The following is a 23,390-nucleotide window of genomic DNA, read 5'->3' as shown; positions in this document are numbered from 1 at the left end:
CTTCATTCCATTCCCCCTAGTCCTATCACTCCCTGAGATCCTGAGCAGTCCCTCCCCAGCCTTCCTGTAGCCCCTGTGCTCAGCACTGCTTCCAATGTCTTGACACAGGAAGCAGAAGTTAGGTGACAGTATTCTGAGAAGTCAAACACAGGCTGAGGATTTTCATCACATCCTGACTCAGTTCAGCATTTTTCTAAGCACAGAGAAACACTCCGGTAAGGGTGGGCTGGCAGCAGCCATCTGCTGCTCTGGTGGCTAAGAACACAGAGTGGGGCTTAAGGGCCTGGAGTTGAAAGTTCTACTGCAAGCCATCTACAAAAGGAGGTAAAAACTAATCCTGGCCTGCATCAGGAAGAGTGTGGCCAGCAGGAGCAGGGAGGTCATTCTGCCCCTGTACACTGCACTGGTTAGGCCACACCTCGAGTCCTGTGTCCAGTTCTGGGCTCCTGAGTTCAGGAAAGATGTTGAGCTGCTGGAAGGTGTCCAGAGAAGGGCAGCAAAGCTGGGGAGGAGTCTGGAGCACAGCCCTGTGAGGAGAGGCTGAGGGAGCTGGGGTTGCTTAGCCTGGAGAAGAAGAGGCTCAGGGGAGACCTTCTTGCTCTCTCTAACTCCCTGAAGGGAGGTTGTAGCCAGGTGGGGGTTGGTCTCTTCTCCCAGGCAAGCAGCACCAGAACAAGAAGACACAGTCTCAGGCTGCACCAGGGGAGGTTCAGGCTGGATATTAGGAAGAAGTTCTACACAGAGAGAGTGATTGCCCATTGGAATGGGCTGCCTGGGGAGGTGGTGGAGTCACCATCCCTGGAGGTGTTCAGGAGGAGACTTGATGGGGTACTTGCTGCCATGGGTTAGTTGTTTGGGTGGGTTGGATTGGTTGATGGGCTGGACATGATGATCTTGAAGGTCTCTTCCAGCCTGGTTTGGTTTATTCTAAATAAGTTTTGTTCTCCCACAAGTATTCTGTATTTGCCTTGAGCTACAAAGGATCTGTGCTGCCTTCTCCAGAAAGCCCCTAAAGATGAATGGTTATACCCTCCAAATCCTGCTCAGCTCTTCCTCAATTCTCAACCATTTGGATGCTTTATGTAAGCCAAATCCCTAACAGATTGAGGTATCTGCATCTAAGCCTTCCAAGAAGCATTTACATCCTGACATTGAGCAATTAATTTGAGAAGTGGAGCTTCATTGCAGTGGAATTATTGGTAAATGGCAGAAAAGATGTCAGAAGGAAATACCTGAGCTGTAAAGAGAAGAGCTTTGTTTACAACCTGCTTGTAGAAACAAAATGGAAAGGCAGGAGGAAAGTGGGGGATACACAGCTGCTGAAATGTTTCCACTTGGAGAATCACAGCACCACAGAACATCAGAGGTTGGAAGGGACCTCCAGAGATCATCCAGCCCAACCCCCCTGCCAGAGCAGCAGCACCCAGGGCAGTCTGCACAGGAATGCATCCAGCTGGGGTTGGAAAGGCTCCAGAGAAGGAGACTCCACAACCTCTCTGGGCAGCCTGCTCCAGGGCTCCCTCACCCTCACACCAAAGTTTCTCCTCCTGTGGAGCTGAAACCTTCTCTGCTCAAGTTTGTCTCCATTGTTCCTTGGCTTCTTGCTGTGCAGCACCCAAAAGACCTTGGCCCCCTCCCCTTGACCCCCAGCCCTCAGCTCTTGAGAGACATTGAGCAGATCCCTCTCAGCCTTCTCTTCTCCAGACTAAACAGCCCCAGGGCTCTCAGTCTCTCTTCCCAGGGGAGATGCTCAAGTCCCCTAAGCATCCTCCTGGCTCTGCCTTGGACTCTCTCCAGCAGCTCTCTGTCTCTCTTCAACTGGGGAGCCCCAAACTGGACACAGGATTGCAGCTGTGCTCTCAGCAGGGCAGAGCAGAGCAGAGGGGGAGCAGAACCTCCCCAGCCCTGCTGGCCACACTTGTCTTGCTGCAGCCCAGGATCCCCTTGGCTCTCTTGGCCACAAGGGCACGTTACTGTCTCATGCAGAACTTGCTGTCCACCAGCACTCCAAGGTCTTTCTCCCTGGAGCTGCTGTCCAGCAGGGCAGCTCCTAACCTGTCCTGGTGCCTGCTGTTATCCCTCCCCAGCTGCAGGACCCTGCCCTTGTCCTTCTTGAACTCCATGAGGTTTGCCTGCAGGCAGCTCCCAGCCTGTGCAGCTCTGGTTGGATGCCAGCCCAGCCTGGCAGGTGTCAGCCACCCCCCAGTGCTGTATCATCAGAACTTGCTGAGGGTCCTCTCAATCTCCTCAGCCAGGTGGTTGGTAAAGATACTGAAGAGAACTGGGCCCAGTACTGATCCCTGGGGAACACCACTGGCCACAGGCCTCCAGGTTGGCTCTGTGCCACTGATCCCAACCCTCTGAACTCTGTTTTTCAGTCCCCCTCATGGACCATCCATCTATGCTGCATTTCTTGAGCCTTTCTTTGAGGAGATCATGGGTGGAAGCTTTTCAGTATATTTCTTTCCTGAGGATTTCAGAATGTTCAAAACCTGTTGGGACAATCTTGCTTTGCTTTGCTTTGCTTTGATATATGCAGCAGTTTGCCTTGGTTCCAGATCAGGACAGCAATGGTGTGCTAAACACATAGGAGTTAATCAGGGAAGAGAGGGAGTTGCTTTTCCCTCACCCAGCCAGCTTCATTAGCAATGAAAGCAGGAGAGAGAAAAGAGGTTGCCCATGCAGGAAAGGCACAGCAAACACTTAAGGTGAGTGAGGAGATCTTTCTTATTGCAGTGGAGAAGAAACTTGATTGATTGTTCGTGGAAAGTGGCCTTGCAACCAACCAATCAATTAGGATGCAATCAAGAATAGCAGAGTGGCCTGAAACATGCAGAAGGGGGGAGCACAGGAGGAGCAAATATGAATAATTCCACCTATATTTTCATTTCCTTTGAGGAGCTGTTGGCTGAGCAGCTCTGTGGCAAGCAGAGTGCAGCAGCTCGGGGAGGCTGCTAAGACTGACTTGTTTTCATAGTGTAGGATCATAGTATCAGTCAGGGTTGGAAGGGACCACAAGGAGCAGCCAGTTCCAACCCCCCTGCCATGGGCAGGGACACCCCACACTACAGCAGGTTGCTCACAGCCACATCCAGCCTGGCTGCAAACACCTCCAGGGACTTAGACCTGAGCACAGCCTTCGACACTGTCCCGCACCACATCCTGGTCTCCAGGCTGGTGACACATGGCTGTGATGGGTGACCACTAGATGGATACAGAACTGGCTTGATGGCCGCACCCAAAGAGTGGTTGTCAATGGCTCCATGTCCCAGTGGAGGCCAGGGACAAGCAGAGTCCCTCAGGGATCAGTCCTGGGACCAGGCTAGTTCAGCATCTTTGTGGGTGCCATGGACAGTGGCATTGAGTGCACCCTCAGCAGGTTTGCTGATGACACCAAGCTGTGTGGTGCAGCAGACAGGCTGGAGGGAAGGGATCCATCCAGAGGGACCTGGACAGGCTGGAGAGGTGGGCACAAGCCAACCTCATGAAGTTCAACAAGAACAAGTGTAGGGTCCTGCATCTGGGTGGAGGCAATCCCAGGCACAAGTCCAGGCTGGGCAGGGACTGGCTGGAACCAGCCCTGAGGGCAAGGGAGGTGATTCTCCCCCTCTGCTCAGCTCTGGGGAGACCCCACCTGGAGTACTGCCTCCAGTTCTGGAGCCCCTATTCCAAGAGGGTCCTGGAGGTGCTGGAAGGTGTCCAGAGAAGGGCCAGGAGGATGAGCAGAGGGCTGGAGCTGCTCTGCTGTGAGGACAGATTGAGGGAGTTGGGGCTGTTCAGTCTGCAGAAGAGAAGGCTCTGAGGTGACCTCATTGTGGCCTTCCAGGATCTGAAGGGGGCTACAGGAAGGCTGGGGAGGGACTGCTCAGGATCTCAGGCAGTGATAGGACTAGGGGGAATGGAATGAAGCTGGAGGTGGGGAGATTGAGGCTGGAGGTGAGGAGGAAGTTCTTCCCCATGAGAGTGGTGAAGCCCTGGAATGGGTTGTCCAGGGAGGTGGCTGGGGCCCTGTCCCTGGAGGTGTTTAAGCCCAGACTGGCTGAGGCTGTGGCCAGGCTGATGTAGTGTGGGGTGTCCCTGCCCATGGCAGGGGGCTTGGAACTAGATGATCCTTGTGGTCCCTTCCAACCCTGACTGATTCTATGATACTATGATTTCTGTATTACTTCTGGGGACAGCCTCCAGTTTGGTTCCCCTGCCCATTTCTGTATTACTCTCTGCTTCCCCTTCTCTTTCATTCTCCTCCCTTTTACCTCTTTTTCCTTCAGCAAGAGTCAGCAAGCATTTTTTTGCACACAGTTCTTGCTTTGTTTCCTTTGACTCCTGGCATTAACATCCTCATGAGCAATTTCTCTGCTGCCTCATGGGATTACAAGTAGGACCAAAACATCTCCAGGGTGTAAGCCACAGGAGATGTGTTCCCTGGAAGGGCTTATTTTCCTTAAACAGCACCAAAACAGCTCTCAGCTTTTTGGTTTGTTGGGTTCTTGGGGTTTGTTTTTGGTGTTTTTTTTCCCCTTCTGGACTCTCTTTTGCTCAAAACCCTAGGGAGAGAGGGCAATGAAAGATTGATGCCTGGTTCTGTTAGTCAGACCATGGGAAGTGTGCTTTGCTTCAGTGCTTGCTTGCTTGCCTAGTTTAGGTGTGCAGGGGACTTGGGAACAGTGTTAATGCATAAAATGCTAGGCTGGCCTTAGAAGCCCTGCTTTTCCTCTCTCCTGGAAATGTTGTTTGATTTGACAGGCTCACAGGATGTCAGGGGTTGGAAGGGACCCAAAGAGATCATCCAGTCCAACCCCCCTGCCACAGCAGGAGCAGAGAATCCAGCACAGGTCACACAGGAACACATCCAGACAGGCCTTGAAAGGCTCCAGAGAAGGAGACTCCACAACCTCTCTGGGCAGCCTGCTCCAGGGCTCTGGGACCCTTACAGGAAAGAAGTTCCCCCTTGTGTTGAGGTGGAATCTCCTGTGCTGCAGCTTCCATCCATTGCTCCTTGTCCTATGCCAGGGAGCAAGTGAGCAGAGCCTGTCCCCTCCCTCCTGACCCCCAGCCCTCAGATATTGGTAGACATTTATTAAATTCTCTGTAAATCTTCTCTTTTCCAGGGCAGAGCAGAGCCTGTCCCCTCCCTCTTCACTCCCTGCCCTCAGATATTTATAAACATTTATTGAATCCCCTCTCAATCTTCTCTTCTCCAGACTAAACAGCCCCAGGTCCCTCGGCCTCTTCTCCCCAGGCAGTGCTCCAGTCCCCTAATCATCCTTGGAGCCTTAGAGAGAGCATCCTGGCAGGGAGGGACCTGGCAGTGCTGCGTGACAGCAGCTGAACATGAGCAAGCAGTGTGGCCAGGGGGCATGGAAGGCCAATGGCATCCTGGCCTGGATCAGGAATAGTGTGGCCAGCAGGAGCAGGGATGGAATTCTGGCACTGTGCTCAGCACTGGGGAGGCCTCGCCTCGAGCACTGTCTGCAGCTCTGGGCCCTCACTGCAAGAGAGATCTTGAGGTGCTGGAGCAGGTCCAGAGGAGAGTGACCAGACTGGGCAGGGGGCTGGATGGGAAGTCTGATGAGGAGAGGCTGAGGGAGCTGGGGGTGTTCAGCCTGGAGGAGATTCAGGGGGGGAATTGTCACACTCTACAACTATCTGAAGGGAGGCTGTAATCAGGTGTGGGTCAGGTGCTTCTTCCAGGCAACTTGTGACAGGAGAGGGCATGGTCTGAGGCTGTGCCAGGGGAGGGATAGAATAGAATAGAATAGAATAGAATAGAATAGAATAGAATAGAATAGAATAGAATAGAATAGAATAGAATAGAATAGAATAGAATAGAATGGAATAGAATAGACCAGGTTGGAAGAGACCTTCAAGATCATCGTGTCCAACCTATCAACCAATCCAACACCACCTAAACAACTAACCCATGGCGCCAAGCACCCCATCAAGTCTCCTCCTGAACACCTCCAGTGATGGTGACTCCACCACCTCCTCAGGCAGCCCATTCCAATGGGCAATCACTCTCTCTGTGTAGAACTTCTTCCTAACATCCAGCCTAAACCTCCCTTGGAGCAGCCTGGGACTGTGTCCTCTTGTTCTGGTGCTGGCTGCCTGGGAGAAGAGACCAACCCCCACCTGGCTACAACCTCCCTTCAGGTATTTGTAGAGAGCAAGAAGGTCTCCCCTGAGCCTCCTCTTCTCCAGGCTAAGCAACCCCAGCTCCCTCAGCCTCTCCTCACAGGGCTGTGTTCCAAACCCCTCACCAACTTTGTTGCCCTTCTCTGGACTCATTCCAGCAAGTCAACCTCCTTCCTAAACTGAGGTGCCCAGAACTTTAGGTTTAGGTTGGATGTTAGGAAGCAATTCCTCATGGAAAGGGGAATTTGACCCTGGGATGTGCTGCCCAGGGAGTTGGTGGAGTCACCATCCCTGGAGGTGTTTAAGGCAAGATTGGATGTGGCACGTAGTGCCATGGCCTGGTTGTGTGTTGGGTTCTAGGCTGGACTCGATGGTCTCAGAGCTCTATTCCAGCATCAATGATTCTGTGAAGTTATGAATGATATCTGCATGCTTTGTAAGAGTGAGAGCAGAAGCAGATTGTGGCTGTGCCCTAGTAAGCAGGGCACACCCAGGTGTTGGTCAGACAAGGTTCTGGCCTTGTCTCATGGCACTGAGATGCTTGCCTGTGTTGCTGTTCCACTTCACAGCTTTCATGTCTCCTGCTTGTTCTGACTGCGGTGTTTTGGCCTAGGTAGCACAAAGCACAGGGATTCTGTTGTCATCTGGTGCTGAGTTTATACTCAGAGGCACTTCAATGTATCCAGCATGTCAAATAGGACAGAAGGAGACTCTGCAATGGTGTATGGAAAGAATTTAATAGTGTGGCCTCAGTGTATACATTTGTGGTGTAGTTGCTGTGCCTTTGAAGGAGATGGGGTGGGATACAGAATCACAGAACCAGCCAGGTTGGAAAAGACCTCAGAGATCATCAAGTCCAACCTGTCACCACAGACCCCATGACTAAACCATGGCACCAAGAGCCACATCCAATCCCCTCTTGAACACCTCCAGGGATGGGGACTCCACCACCTCCCTGGGCAGCACATTCCAATGGTGAATGACTCTCTCAGTGAAAAACTGTCTCCTCACCTCCAGCTTAAACTTCCCCTGGCACAGCCTGAGACTGTGTCCTCTTGTTCTGGTGCTGCTTGCTCGAGAGAAGAGACAAACTCCCTCCTGGCTACAACCTCCCTTCAGGTAGTTGTAGAGAGCAAGGTCTTCCCTGAGCCTCCTCTTCTCCAGGCTAAACAACCCCAGCTTCCTCAGCCTCTCCTCATAGGGCTGTGCTCAAGGCCTCTCACCAGCCTTGTTGAAAAGACTTCAGAGATCATCAAGTCCAACCTAGTAGCTAATACCTGACTCCTCCTGACAACTAGACCATGACTCCAAGTGCCACATCCAAGCCTTTCTTGAGCCCTCCAGGGACAGTGTCTCCACCACCTCCCTGGGCAGCCCATATGTGATGACTGAAGACATTTTTGATTGTGAATGCTTTTCTTTATGAAATCCTAAGCTCCAGTGTGACATTTTGTGGAAGTTTAACTGTGTTAGAGTTCCTTTACTTGGCCTGGGGAGAGAGAGAGAGCACACATCAAGGAGATGATCTTATTTGGTGCAGTTATAGTAACAGATCTTCACTGGTGTTTAAGAATAGTCTTAAGTTGTGGAGAGTGAAAGAAGTGAGGATGTTTGGGGGAGCAGAAGTTTGCATCCATTTCTGTAAGAGAAGCAGAGGGAATCTGCTTTCATCTAGTGCTGTCTTTATACCCAGAGGCACTGACTAAAATTTATCCAAAATGAAATAGGACCCAAAGAGATTTTGCAGTGGGGTATGAAAATGACTTAATAGTGTGGCCTCAGTGTATACATTTTGTAGTGTAGTTGCTGTGCCTTTGAAGGAGATGGGGTGGGATACAGAATCACAGAATCACCAAGGTTGGAAGAGACCTCAGAGATCTTCAAGTCCAACCTGTCACCACAGACCTCATGACTAAACCATGGCTCCAAGTACCAGGTCCACTCCCCTCTTGAACACCTCCAGGGATGGTGACTCCATCACCTCCCTGGGCAGCACATTCCAATGATGAATGACTCTCTGAGTGAAGAACTTTCTCCTCACCTCCAGCCTAAACTTTCCCTGGTGCAGCTTGAGATTGTGTCCTCTTGTTCTGGTGCTGCTTGCTTGAGAGAAGAGACCAACTCCCTGTTGGTTACAACCACCCTTCAGGTAGTTGTAGAGAGCAAGAAGGTCTCCCCTGAGCCTCCTCTTCTCCAGGATGAACAATCCCAGCTCCCTCAGCCTCTCCTCACAGGGCTGCGCTCAAGGCCTCTCCCCAGCCTCGTTGAAAAGACTTCAGAGATCATCAAGTCCAACCTATCACCTAATACCTAACACCTCCTGACAACTCAACCATGGCTCCAAGTGCCACATCCAAGCCTTTCTTGAGCCCCTCCAGGGACAGTGACTCCACCACCTCCCTGGGCAGCACATATGTGATGACTGAAGACATTTTTGATTCTGAATGCTTTTCTTTATGAAATCCTAAGCTCCAGTGTGACATTTTGTGGAAGTTTAACTCTGTTAGAGTTCCTTTACTTGGTCTGGGGGGAGAGAGAGAGCACACATCAAGGAGATGATCTTATTTGGTGCAGTTATAGTAACAGATCTTCACTGGTGTTTAAGAATAGTCTTAAATTGTTGAGAGAACTGAGGATGTTTGGGGGAGCAGGAGTTTGCATCCACTTCTGTAACAGAAGGCCTGAGACCCACTTATATAATTCCAGTGGCTTTCACACCAACAATTTATGTGAAAATGGCAGCAATTTTAAACTTAGAATTAGCATTCTTGTGACTGTGAGTGTGACCCATAGAATCAGAGAATTGTCAGGGTTGGAAGGGACCTCAAGGAGCAGCCAGTTTCAACCCCCCTGCCATGGGCAGGGACACCTCACACCACAGCAGGTTGCTCACAGCCACATCCAGCCTGGCTGCAAACACCTCCAGGCAGGAGGCTTCCACCACCTCCCTGGGCAGCCTGTGCCAGGCTCTCACCACCCTCCTGGGGAACAACTTCTTCCTCACATCCAATCTGAATCTACCCATTTCTAGTTTTGCCCCATTCCCCCCAGTCCTATCACTCCCTGACACCCTCAGAAGTCCCTCCCCAGCTTTCTTGGAGCCCCCTCTCAGATACTGGAAGGCCACAAGGAGGTCACCATCTTAAACTCTACTTTCTGAAAGTTTTGCCTTCAAGAATAACATTTTTTTTTCCACAGCTGAACTCTAATCGTGGCAAATTCTTAGGGAGAAGGTACACTTTGTTCTCCAGAACTACCTGAAGGGAGGCAGTAGCCAGGTGGGGGTTGGTCTCTTCTCCCAGGCAACCAGCACCAGAACAAGAGGACACAGTCTCAGGCTGTGCCAGGGGAGGTTTAGGCTGGAGGTGAGGAGAAAGTTCTTCCCAGCAAGAGAGATTGGCCATTGGGATGTGCTGCCCAGGGAGGTGGTGGAGTCACCATCCTGGAGGTGTTCAAAAAAGGCTTGGATGAGGCACTTGGAGCCATGGTTTGGTTGTCAGGAGGTGTTAGGTGTTAGGTCATAGGCTGGACTTGATGATCTCTGTGGTCTTTTCCAACCTGGTTGATTCTATGCTTCTATGTTCATATGCTTCTATGTTTCTATGCTTCTATGATTCTATGCTTCTGTGATTCTATGCTTCTATGATTCTGTGCTTTAATGCTTCTGTGATTCTATGCTTCTATACTTCAATGCTTCTATGCTTCAATGCTTCTGTGCTTCTATGTTTCTATGCTTCTGTGCTTTTCTATGCTTCTCTGCTTCTATGTTTCTGTGCTTCTATGCTTCCATGTTTCTATGGTTCCATGCTTCTATGCTTCTCTGCTTCTATGATTCTGTGTTTCTATGCTCTTATGATTGCTTCATGGGAGCAAAAGGGGAAAGAATTTATGAGGCTTTCCATAGGTATTGAAAACATGCCACTTTCTCCTTTGTGTTTCAGGAAAACCAGATGCCTCTGCTCAAACCCTTGTGGATCAGGAGTGTACAATCCCTACGAGCTCCTCCAGCCAGCTGGAAGACTCCGGGTGCGACGTCTCCAGCGAGTGCGCCTTCGATTCCTTAGGCGCAGCTTCCGCTCTTCACCAGCCTGAGCGCGACGGCAGCGCTTCCAAACCGTGGCTGGAAAGAGCTCTCCCACTGAACCTTTGCAGCCCTAGCAGGGAGAAATCTCTGGCTGCTTCAGTGCAGTTTCTGCAACACCTGCTTGAAATCAGGCAGCTGTCAGAAGGAGGAATTCTCCAGGCAGACTTCACAGAGCTTGAGAAGGATTCTTTGGCCGTGTGCAGTTCGGTGTCTCGCCTGCTTGAGGGACTGACTGTGTTTTACAGCCAGCCTGCATTCCCATTCTCAGGTTTCCTCACTGAGGCTGTGGGTGTTTTGGTCAGGGTACTAACTGACACTAAACTGTCTAATCATGTTTTGAAGAAGTGTTTCAGGAAGCTGGAAGAATTTGAGAAGAGTCTGATCCAGGTTATTTTAAGGGCCAGCAGTGTCAACAGGGTAAGGACAAACCAGCTCCTGTCTTTTCTACCCCATCTCACTCTACTTCAACATTCTCCTCATTTCATGAGCTTTTCTTTTATTACCTTTTTGAAGGCTGCTCCTCAGATATTTGTGATTGTTCTTTTCTTTTGTTGTGATCTCATGCAATCAACCATCGTGGAAAAGACCTCAGAGATCAACAAGTCCAACCTGTGACCTAACACCTAACATCTCCTGACAACTAAACCATAGCTCCAAGTGCCACATCCAAGCCTTTCTTGAACACCTCCAGGGATGGTGACTCCACCACCTCCCTGGGCAGCACATTCCAATGGCCAATCTCTCTGGGAGGAGCTTTCTCCTCACCTCCAGACTGGTTAGGCCACACCCTGAGTCCTGTGTCCAGTTCTGGGCCCCTCAGTTTAGGAAAGATGTTGAGATGCTGGAGCGAGTCCAGAGAAGGGCAACGAAGTTGTGAGGGGCTTGGAATACAAGCCCTATGAGGAGAGGCTGAGGGAGTTGGGGTTGCTTAGCCTGGAGAAGAGGAGACTCAAGAGTGACCTTATTGCTCTCTACAACTACCTGAAGGGAGATTGTAGACAGGCAGAGGTTGGTCTCTTCTCCCAGGCAGCCAGCACAGAACAAGAGGACACAGACTCAGGCTGCACCAGGGGAGGTTTAGGCTGGATGTTAGGAAGAAGCTCTACACAGAGAGAGTGATTGCCCATTGGAATGGGCTGCCTGGAGAGGTGGTGGAGTCACCATCATTGGAGGTGTTCAGGAAGAAACTTGACAGGGTGCTTGGTGCCATGGGTTAGTTGATTAGGTGGTGTTGGATGATAGCTTGGACACGATGATGTTGAAGGTCTCTTCCAACCTGGTTTATTCTACTCTACTCTACTCTACTCTACTCTACTCTACTCTACTCTACTCCTATTCCATTCTATTCTATTCCATTCTATTCTATTCCATTCTATTATATTCCATTCTATTCTATTCTATTCTATTCTATTCTATTCTATTCTACTTCCCCTGGCACAGCTTGAGACTGTGTCCTCTTGTTCTGGTGCTGGTTGCCTGGGAGAAGAGACCAACCCCCACCTGGCTACAACCTCCCTTCAGGGAGTTGGAGAGAGCAAGAAGGTCTCCCCTGAGCCTCCTCTTCTCCAGGCTAAACACCCCCAGCTCCCTCAGCCTCTCCTCATATGGTGAATAAATGATGTGAAGCATTTGCAAAAGTTCTTGCTGGTGCATGCAAGTTCTTCTGGTCTGTTACTAAGACTTTTAAAAGCTGTTAAAAAGATAGACTAAAATAACTTTATAGATAGTGAGAGGAAAAAGATCCTCAGCCTGATGCACTGCTTGTTTAAATTTAATCCTACTGACTGTGTGTTCTCCCCCAGGAGTGCAAATATCAAGCAAATAGGATTGGATGTGAGGAAGAAGTTGTTCCCCATGAGGGTGGTGAGAGCCTGGCACAGGTTGCCCAGGGAGGTGGTGGAAGCCTCCTGCCTGGAGGTTTTTGCAGCCAGGCTGGATGTGGCTGTGAGCAACCTGCTGTAGTGTGAGGTGTCCCTGCCCATGGCAGGGGGAATGGAACTGGATGAGCCTTGGGGTCCCTTCAAGCCCTGATTCTGTTCCCAAACTAGGAGCAGAGTGGGCAGATATTCCTCTCTTTGGGTTGGGAAGGCAATTTTCATATGCTGATGCTTTTTCCAGGCCTAGAGCCTTGTGTCTCTAACACCAGGGTGCTTTGTTTCAGTGTTACCATGGTGTAGTGCTTAGATTTTAATTAGAGGTGTCCCTGGCCAGTGTTGTGAAAGGATGGGAGCCTACATAGCAATTTGGTGCTACCAGGGGTGGAGTCATGCAGGTGGGGCTCTTTTTATTCTCCTGTGTGATGACAGGGTGCAGAACAAAGCAAACTTGAGCAGGCATTCAGTAAGGACTTCTTCACAATTAATGGTGCCCAGGGCTTCCCCCTCTTCCCCTCCTGGACCTGAATGGGAAGTTAGTCAATAATTCAGACCTTCTCCATTGTAGGAAAGCAGCTAAGAGATTATTCAGAGAGGGATTACTTGTTGACTGGAGGAGCCTGGCAAAGGAGGTGGTGGAGTCCCCATCACTGGAGGTGTTTAAAAAGAGACTGGATGAGGCACTTGGTGCCATGGTTTAGTTGACAACATCTTTGTTGTGAACATGGACAGAGGCATTGAGTGCCCCCTCAGCAGGTTTGCTGACAACACCAAGCTGTGTGGTGCAGCAGACAGCTGGAGGGAAGGGATCCATCCAGAGGGACCTTGACAGGATGCAGAGGTGAGCCCAGGACAACCTCATCAGGTTCAACAAGACCTGCTGCTTCCAGGCTCCATGGTCATGTCTTGTCTCCTCTGTCCTTCTCTCTCCTGGTATTTTCTTCTCCATTTTTCTTCTCCTGAGCAGGCATTGCTCAGGTCTTTTCCCTCTGTCTCCTGAGCAGGCATTGCTCAGGTCTTTTTCCTCTGTCTCCTGAGCAGGCATTGCTCAGATCTTTTCCCCCTTTCTCCTGAGCAAGCACTGCTCAGCTCTTTTTCCCCTTTCTGGAGAGGAGACTCGAGGAGAGGAGACTCGAGGAGACTCGAGGAGAGGAGAGGAGAGGGGAGGGGAGGGGAGGGGACCAGATTGGAAGAGACCTTCACGATCATCGACTCCAACCAATCATCCAACACCATCTGATCAACGAACCCATGGCACCAAGCACCCCATCAAGTCTCCTTCTAAACACCTCCAGTGATGGGTTTTGCAGCCAGGCTGGATGTGGCTGTGAGCAACCTGCTGTAGTGTGAGGTGTCGCTGGCCATGGCAGGGGGCTTGGAACTGGCTGCTCCTTGAGGTCCCTTCCAACTCTGACACTTCTGTGATTCCATGATTCTCCATGTGCTCTGTACCAGATAGCTCCCAGGGATACTTTATGCCTCAGTTTCATCACAACTGTTTATTCCAGTGCTGATTGAGAGAGGAAGATTCTAGGCTTAAAATGAAATTACTCTTAATTACCAGGCTGTCATGGGGGAGGAGTGGCAAACTGTGTGAGTTTTTTGTTCCAGGAGGATGCTTCAATCCCTCCAGTATAAAAACTGAGGAGGAATTTTGTTGTGTGTAACCTTCCTGCCTGTCAAAAAGCGTTTGCACAGGCAGCCACTGATGAAGCTCTGGAACTGACACAACTTTCCCGTTGTCATCCTCATCTATAAAGCTGTCAGGAGCTGTCAAGGAGGACAAAAGGGCTGTGAGAAACACCTTCAAAAGGTGAACAAAGGCAGAAAGTGGCTGTGGATTGCACTCAGCAGCTCACCTTCAAGGGCAATCCCAACGTTGTGCAGAGCAAATTAAACAACTTAAACCTTGAGAACTGAAAAGAAAGCAAAATTCTCTCTGCATTAGATGGAGAGGAAGGAAAAACAGCAGCAGAATGTTGCTTGCTGGAACTGTTGAAACCAATTGCTGGAGATGGTTCTAATTCTGAAACACTGATGGAAGATACTGGAGTCTTGATAGGGTGCTGGGTTGCATGGTTGAGCTGATCAGATGGTGTTGGATGATAGGTTGGACACAATGATCTTGAAGGTCTCTTCCAACCTGGTCTGGTCTATTCTATTCTATTCTATTCTATTCTATTCTATTCTATTCTATTCTATTCTATTCTATTCTATTCCATTCCATTCCATTCCATTCCATTCCATTCCATTCCATTCCATTCCATTCCATTCCATTCCATTCCATTCCATTCTAAGATTCTGGTTGACAGCAGCTGAACATGAGCTAGCCCAGGTGGCTTGGATCAGGAAGAGTGTGGCCAGCAGGAGCAGGGAGGTCATTCTACCCTGTGCTCAGCACTGGTTAGGCCACATCTCGAGTCCTGTGTCCAGTTCTGGGCTCCTCAATTTATGAAGGACATTGTGATACTTGAATGTGTCCAGAGAAGGGCAACAAAGCTGGGGAGGGGTCTGGAGCACAGCCCTGTGAGGAGAGGCTGAGGTTGCTGAGCCTGGAGAAGAGGAGACTCAGGGGAGACCTTCTTGCTCTCTGCAACTACCTGAAGGGAGGTTGTAGCCTGGCAGATTTTGGTCTCTTCTGCCAGGCAACCAGCACAGACCAAGAGGACAGTCTCAGGCTGTACCAGGGGAGGTTTAGGTTGGCTGTTAGGAGGAAGTTTTACACAGAGAGAGTGATTGCCCATTGGAATGGGCTGCCTGGGGAGGTGGTGGAGTCGCCGTCACTGGAGGTGTTCAGGAGGAGACTTGACAGGGTGCTTGGTGCCATGGGTTAGTTGTTTAGGTGGTGTTGGATGATAGGTTGGACACGATGATCCTGAAGGTCTCTTCCAACCTGGTCTATTCTATTCTATTCTATTCTATTCTATTCTATTCTATTCTATTCTATTCTATTCTATTCTATTCAAATACATTAAGGCTGGGGTCAGAGTGGCTGAGAGCAGCCAGGCAGAAAGGGACCTGGGGGTGCTGGTTGACCTGTATGAAGCTTCTTAACTGCTATTACAGGGATGTGATTTCTGAGGCTAATTCCAAACACTATGGAATACTCTCCCCAGAGCTGCCTCTTCTCCAGGCTAAGCAACCCCAGCTCCCTCAGCCTCTCCTCACAGGGCTGTGCTCCAGACCCCTCCCCAGCTTTGTTGCCCTTCTGTGGACACATCCCAGCATCTCAACATCTTTCCTGAACTCAGGAGCCCAGAACTGGACACAGGACTCAAGGTGTGGCCTAACCAGTGCTGAGCACAGGGCACAATGACTTCCCTGCTCCTGCTGGCCACACTATTCCTGATGCAGGCCAGGATGCCATTGGCCTTCTTGGCCACCTGGGCACACTGCTGGCTCATGTTCAGCTGCTGTCAGCCAGCACCCCCAGGTCCCTGCAACTGTATTGCAAGGATTTTGCGGTCTAGTAAGAGTCAATGTTTGAATCTCTTGATTGTTGCATTCAATGTTCTCAGCAATCTGTTGTCCCAAGTAGAGAGCTGTTTGAGCCAAATGGTAATCAAAAGCCTTTGTCTTGTAAATCAGTACACTTTAAAAGCAATCACTAAAGTGACTGACTCTCATTTACTTCTGTGAAGTAGATCACAGGAGCAGCTAGACAGCATGAAGCAAAATTTGGTCTGCCTCTTAGATTTTCATCCACTTTCCCTCCTCAGCCAGCCTCAGCTGATATACATCATGCCCTGTGCTCAGCACTGGTTAGGCTACACCTGGAATCCTGTGTCCAGTGCTGGGCTCCTTCAATTCAAGAAAGACGCTGAGATACTTGAATGTGTCCAGAGAAGGGCAACAAAGCTGGGGAGGGGTCTGGAGCACAGCCCTGGGAGGAGAGGCTGAGGGAGCTGGGGTTGCTTAGCCTGGAGAAGAGGAGGCTCAGGGGAGACCTTCTTGCTCTCTCCAACTCCCTGAAGGGAGGTGGTAGCCAGGTGGAGGTTGGTCTCTTCTCCCAGGCAAGCAGCACCAGAACAAGAGGACACAGTCTCAAGCTGTGCCAGGGGAAGTTTAGTCTGGAGGTGAGGAGAAAGATCTTCCCAGGAAGAGAGATTGGCCATTGGGATGTGCTGCCCAGGGAGGTGGTGGAGTCACCATCCCTGGAAGTGTTTAAGAAGAGCCTGGCTGAGGCACTTGGTGTCATGGTTAAGTTGATTGGATGGTGTTGGGTGATAGGTTGGGCTTGATGATCTCTGAGTCCTTTTCCAACCTGGTTAATTCTGTATTCTGTATCTACAGTTACTGAAAAATGTCAGGATGAAGTTAGGAGAACTTTTTTTTCTACCCTTGGGTCAAATCTTTCCTTGGTGGTTTCCAACCTGTCTGTAATTAGAATTACAGAAGTATTAGGGTTGGAAGGTTCCTCAAGGTTCACATCCAAGTGTGGATGCTGATTTTTCTTATTGGGATGGGATGGGATGGGATGGGATGGGATGGGATGGGATGGGATGGGATAGAATAGAATAGAATAGAATAGAATAGAATAGAATAGAATAGAATAGAATAGAATAGAATAGAATAGAATAGAATAGAATAGAATAGAATAGAATAGAATAGAATAGAATAGAATCAATAAGGTTGGAAAAGACCTCAAGGATCATCAAGTCCAACCTGTCACCCAAGACCTCAGGAAGCAAATCACAGAATTGTCAGGGTTGGAAGGACCTTCAAGGAGCATCCAGTTCCTACCCACTATGGGCAGGGACACCTCACACTACAGCAGGTTGCTCACAGCCACATCCAGCCTGGCTGCAAACACCTCCAGGCAGGAGGCTTCCACCACCTCCCTGGGCAACCTGTGCCAGGCTCTCACCACCCTCATGGGGAACAACTTCTTCCTCACATCCAATCTGAATCTACCCATTTCTAGGTTTACTCCATTCCCCCCAGTCCTATTGCTCCCTGAGACCCTCAAAAGTCCCTCCCCAGCTTTCTTGGAGCCCCCTTCAGATACTGGATGGCCACAATTAGGTCTCCTCAGAGCCTTCTCTTCTCCAGGCTGAACAGCCCCAACTCCCTCAGTCTATCCTCACAGCAGAGCAGCTCCAGCCCTCTGCTCATCCTCGTGGCCCTTCTCTGGACACCTTCCAGCACCTCCAAATCCTTCCTGTAATAGAGGCTGCAGAACTGGATGCAGTGCTGCAGGTGGGAGTGCCTGGTGTTGTCCAAGTAATTAACTAGCATTCAGATCATTTCTGTTTGTCCTAACTAATATTACAGCTTCTTTCTCCTAGGAAGAGGAGAAAAGGGATGGCACAGGCCTTTGCTGTTCTCTTGATACACACATTAAATCTGTGGGGGGTTTATAATGCAAAGGTACAAGGAGTTCTTGGGGCTGTTGATTGTGGTAGGAAATACATATCAAAAGCTGTTTGCTTCTTTCCTCTGCTCCCAGGGTCTCTCCAGTGAATGCATTCTGACAAAGCTCTCTTAATTTTCAGCAGCATTACATGAGCAGTGTCATTTTGCCTTTTGTTTTGGGGCATCTCCATGGTGTTTACAGCTGAGACCTTGTGGAACAGCAACATCAAAGCCCATCCCTCGGTTCTGCACTTACCATGCCCCTGTAAAAACATTTGAATTCCATCTGGGCCTTGTTTTCTCCTGTTCCAGTCATGCTATTACACAAAAGGGCCTCAAATTGCTGTGCTTTTGTTTTGCTCTTAGGGGTACCAAAGTAGGTGTTTATTCCAAAGAATGGCATGATCACCTTAGCTCCATCACATCACTGCATACCCCAGCTCGTTGCTTCCATCCTGGGCACTTCCAGATGGAGGTGTGGGGCTGTTATTCTGTAAGGATGATGCAGCTTTGCACAGGAAAATTCTCTTTGCTTTTAGAAGTGGTGGCTTAGGGTAATTTGGGGTGTTTTTCAGTCTTGGGGAAAATTACATTTTACATAGAATCAGAAAATTGTCAGGGCTGGAAGGGACCTCAGGGCTCAGCCAGTTCCAGCCCCCTGCCATGGGCAGGGACACCTCACACCACAGCAGGCTGCTCACAGCCACATCCAGCCTGGCTGCAAGCACCTCCAGGGATGAGGCTTCCACCACCTCCCTGGGCAACCTGTGCCAGTCTCTCCCCACCCTCATGGGGAACAACTTCTTCCTATCATCCAATCTCAATCTACCCATTTCTAGTTTTGCTCCATTCCCCCCCTGTCCTATCACTCCCTGACACCCTCAGAAGTCCCTCCCTAGCTTTCTTGTAGCCCCTTTCAGATACTGGAAGGCCACAATTAGGCCTCCTGGGAGCCTTCTCTTCCCAAGACTGATTTGCCCCAACTCCCTCAGTTGTCACAGTATCACAGTATCACAGTATCACCAAGGTTGGAAGAGACCTCGAGGATCATCGAGTCCAACCTGTCACCACAGACCTCATGACTAGACCATGGCACCAAGTGCCACATCCAATCCCCTCTTGAACACCTCCGGGGATGGTGACTCCACCACCTCCCTGAGCAGCACATTCCAATGGCCAATGACTCGCTCAGTGAAGAACTTTCTCCTCACCTCCAGCCTAAACATCCCCTGTGGCAGCTTGAGACTGTGTCCTCTTGTTCTGGTGCTGGTTGCCTGGGAGAAGACACCAACCCCCACCTGCCTACAACCTCCCTTCAGGTAGTTGTAGAGAGCAAGAAGGTCACCCCTGAGCCTCCTCTTCTCCAGGCTAAGCAACCCCAGCTCCCTCAGCTGCTCCTCACAGGGCTTTGCTCAAGGCCTCTCCCCAGCCTTGTTGCCCTTCTCTGGACACATTCAAGTATCTCAATGTCCTTCTTAACCTGAGGGGCCCAGAAATGGACACAGGACTCAAGGTGTGGCCTAACCAATGCTGAGCACAGGGCACAATGACCTCCCTGCTCCTGCTGGCCACACTGTTCCTAATGCAGGCCAGGATGCCACTGGCTGTCTTGGCCACCTGAGCACACTGCTGGCTCATGTTTAGGCAGCTGTCAATCAGCACCCCCAGGTCCCTCTCTATTTGGTAGCTCTCAGCCACTCTGACCCCAGCCTGTAGCTCTGCATGGGGTTGTTGTGGCCAAAGTGCAGCCCCTGGCACTTGGACTTGCTGAATGCCATCCTGTTGGACTCTGCCCTTCTGTCCAGTCTGTTGAGGTCCCTCTGCAGAGCCCTTTTACCCTCTAACTGACCAACATTGCTCCTAACTTGGTGTCATCTGCAAACTTGCTGATGACTGACTCAACCCCCTCATCCAGATCATCAATGAAGATGTCTTCATAGCAGAGGTACTTTTGGAGGTGTTTGTTCATCTGAGAGCTTCTTCTAGTGCTCATCTTCTGAGAAGGGAAAGTTTCTGTGTGATGGATGTGGGTTTCTTACAGATCTCTTGTGTGTAGTTCATAGGGTTGGGAACTCTGCAAAAGTTTGGAACCTGACTATTTTTGTGTGTTCTTTAAAGTTTTAATATGCAAATCCCATTTCTACTTAAGGTTATTATAGAATATGGAATATAGACTATACCAGGTTGGAAGAGACCTTCAAGATCATTGCATCCAACCCATCAACCAATCCAACCCACCCAAACAGCTAACCCATGGCACCAAGCACCCCATCAAGTCTCCCCCTGAACACCTCCAATGATGGTGACTCCACCACCTCCCCAGGGGGCAGGGGGTGTGTGTATAAAAAAAGAGGTGTATTTTGAAAGGTTATTTCTCCTTAGTTTCAGGCACTGCATGCTATATCACACACCCTGGTTTTGCTGGCAAGGAACAACATCCTAAGGAAATCCTTGATATCTCTTCTGCTGCCAGAAGTTCGTCAGGTTGCTGAGCAGCTGCTGCAAGCTCACCAGGTACTGTCAGCTTTTTCCTTTCAGAGGGCTGAAGAGTGTTGCTGGAGGTTGTTTTGTCTGTGTCTGGTCTATAAAATACAAATGGATCATTCTATAGAGTAGAGGAACCTTGCCAGGCTGGACAGAAGGGCAGAGTCCAAGGGCATGAGATTGAACACATCTAAGTGCTGGGTTCTACATATTGGCCACAACAACCCATCCAATCTGAATCTACCCACTTCTAGATTTGCTCCATTCCCCTCACTCCTATCACTCCCTGACACCCTCAAAGGTCCCTCCCCTGCTTTCTTGGAGCCCCCTTCAGATACTGGAAGGCCACAATAAGGTCTCCTCAGAGCCTTCTCTCCTCCAGACTGAACAGCCCCAACTCCCTCAGTCTGTCCTCAGAGCAGAGCAGCTCCAGCCCTCTGCTCATCCTCGTGGCCCTTCTCTGGACACCTTCCAGCACCTCCAGATCCTTCCTGTAATAAGGGCTCCAGAACTGGACACAGTGCTCCAGGTGGGGTCTCACCAGAGTGGAGCAGAGGGGGAGAATCACCTCCATTGACCTGCTGGCCACGCTTCTCTTGCTGCAGCCCAGGCCCTGGTTGGCTCTCTGGGCTGCAAGTGCTCACTGCTGGCTCATGCTGAGCTTCTCATCCCCCAGCACCTCCAAGTCCTTTTCTTCTGGGCTGCTCTCAAGCCAGTCCCTGCCCAGCCCATATCAGTCCTTGGGATTGCCCTGACCCAGATGTCATCTCCCATTGCAGATGAGGTGCTAAGATGCATAGGTGTCAGACAGGGCTGGGAGATGACAAATGGTTGATGCAGTTTCTGTCTTCCCTCTCAGGCTGCCAGAGAATGATAGTGCTAAGGAGAAAGGAGTTTAGGTGAATCCTTCCAGAGCTGAAAGGTGACAGGGTTTGGGCTGCACTTCTGTGCTTGGCCAAATCGAGGATGACATGTAATCAGAAAAGCTCAGATGTGTTTGGGAATAGAAGCAGCAAATATTGATTGCAGGAGGAGAATTCTGTATTGCTGTCAAGCAGGGAATTATTACTCTTAATATTGATGAATCGTCTCAGCCATGGAGCTGTGATCCTGGAGGGTGAAAAGTGCTTAATTATGGAAAATCAGGAATGTATCATGCCTCAACAGGTAAATGAGTAGCAGTCCCTATTCCTATTTCAAAGTGTGCTCAAAATCTAGGCTTTGAAAAGAAACAACCAACCAACCAACAGCAACAACAGCAAAAATGCCCTTAAACAAAACCCACACAAATAAAAAGTCCCAAAGAAAAACCTTAAACAAACAAAAACCCCCAAAGAAAGTCCCCAGACAAAACAAAACCCCCACACAAAGACTCCAAACAAACCCCCCCAAAGAAAACCCCCAGAGAAAAGGCCCAGACTAATAAAACCTCCAAACAAAACCCTTAAACTAACCAAAACCTCCAAACAAAGCCCCCAGACAAGCCAAACCCCCAAACAAAACCCCTAGACAAGCACACCTCCCAAATAAACCCCCCAAACAAGACCCCCAGACAAACAAAACCCCCAGACAAAAGCCCCAGACTAATAAAACCTCCAAACAAAACCCCTACACAAACAGAAACCCCAAACAAACCCCCTAGACAAACACACCTCCCAAATAAACCCCCCAAACAAGACACCCAGACAAACAAAACCCCAAACAAAACCTCCAGACAAGCAAAACCCCCAGACAAACAGAAACCCCAAACCCCCCAAACTAACACAACCCCCAAACAAAACCCCCAGACAGAAGCCCCAGACTAATATAACCTCCCAAACAAAACCCCCAGACAAACTAAAACCCCAAACAAATCCCCTAGACAAACACACCTCCCAAATAACCCCCCCAAACTAGACCCCCAGACAACAAAACCCCCAAACAAAACCTCCAGACAAACAAAACCCCCAAGCAAATCCTCCAGACAGACAAAACCCCCAAACAAAACCCCCAGACAAACAGAACCCCAAACAAAACTTCCAGACAAACAGAACCCCAAACAAAACTTCCAGACAAACAAAAACCCCAAACAAAACCTCCAGACAAAGAAAACCCCCAAACAAAACCTCCAGACAAAGAAAACCCCCAAACAAAACCTCCAGACAAACAAAATCCCCAGAGAAAAATCCCAAACAAAACCTCCAAAGAGAACTCCCAAACAAAATCCCCCCAAACAGAAACCCCAAACAAACCCCTACCCAAAACTAATAAAAATCAAAACCAGAACCCCAAACAAACAGCTCCCCAAAGTAAAAAGAAACAAACCCCAAACCCCCCACAAAAGAAACCCAAACAAACAAAAAGCCTAAGCCAGATATAAAAAACCTCTGGAGAACAGAAGGATCCAAGGAGACCTTATTATGGCCTTCCAGGATCTGCAGGGGGCTACAAGAAAGCTGGGGAGGGACTTTTGAGGGAGTCAGGGAGTGATAGGACTGGGGGGGATGGAGCAAAAGTAGAAATAGGGAGATTGAGATTGGATGTTAGGAAGAAGTTGTTCCCCATGAGGGTGGTGAGAGCCTGGCACAGGTTGCCCAGGGAGGTGGTGGAAGCCTCCTGCCTGGAGGTGTTTGCAGCCAGGCTGTGAGCAGCCTGCTGTAATGTGAGGTGTCCCTGCCCATGGCAGGGGGCGATGGAACTGGCTGCTCCTTGAGGTCACAGTATCACAGTATAACTAAGGTTGGAAGAGACCTCGAGGATCATCAAGTCCAACCTGTCACCACAGACCTCGTGACTAGACCATGGCACCAAGTGCCACATCCAATCCCCTCTTGAACGCCTCCAGGGATGGGGACTCCACCACCTCCCTGGGCAGCACATTCCAATGATGAACGACTTGCTCCTGAAGAACTTTCTCCTCACCTCTAAACCTCCCCTGGCACAGCTTGAGACTGTGTCCTCTTGTTCTGGTGCTGGTTGCCTGGGAGAAGAGACCAACCCCCACCTGGCTACAACCTCCCTTCAGGTAGTTGTAGAGGGCAATGAGGTCACCCCTGAGCCTCCTCTTCTCCAGGCTAAGCAACCCCAGCTCCCTCAGCCTCTCCTCACAGGGCTGTGCTCAAGGCCTCTCCCCAGCCTCGTTGCCCTTCTCTGGACACCTTCAAGTCTCTCAATGTCCTTCTTAAACTGAGGGGCCCAGAACTGGACACAGGACTCAAGGTGTGGCCTAACCAGTGCAGTGTACAGGGGCAGAATGACTTCCCTGCTCCTGCTGGCCACATTGTTCCTAATGCAGGCCAGGTCCCTTCCAACCCTGACAATTCTGTGATTTTCCTGTGTATTTTTAAACACAATTTCTGTATTCCTCTCCAATTCAGTGAGAGCCTCTTTCTTTTGCTTCCTTTGGCAGTAAAATTATTTCTATCCTCAATCTTTAAGACAATTCTTGGTATAGTTTTTACAGTGCAACGAGAGCTCCTCTG

At 49.9% G+C, this 23,390-nt stretch overlaps 1 protein-coding gene across 3 annotated transcripts in view; it reads left to right on the top strand.

The window, feature by feature from the left end:
* MEI4 (meiotic double-stranded break formation protein 4) overlaps window positions 1-23,390 on the top strand; it is a 69,748-nt gene that overhangs the window by 11,599 nt on the left and 34,759 nt on the right. For 2 of the 3 annotated variants that reach the window (XM_068165181.1, XM_068165180.1), the window contains exons 2-3: window positions 10,074-10,633; window positions 19,828-19,959. In XM_068165181.1, coding sequence (XP_068021282.1) covers window positions 10,074-10,633; window positions 19,828-19,959 — 692 coding nt within the window. The remainder of the gene's footprint in view (window positions 1-10,073; window positions 10,634-19,827; window positions 19,960-23,390) is intronic. The other variant, XM_068165182.1, reaches the window with a different exon arrangement.

The sequence above is a fragment of the Melanerpes formicivorus genome, unplaced genomic scaffold (assembly GCF_026170545.1).
Source record: "Melanerpes formicivorus ecotype bairdi unplaced genomic scaffold, bMelFor1.0.p_v2 SCAF_85, whole genome shotgun sequence".
NCBI lineage: Eukaryota > Metazoa > Chordata > Aves > Piciformes > Picidae > Melanerpes > Melanerpes formicivorus.
The sequence above is the reverse complement of the archived record's forward strand: the minus strand, read 5'-3'. Positions and strand labels throughout refer to the sequence as shown.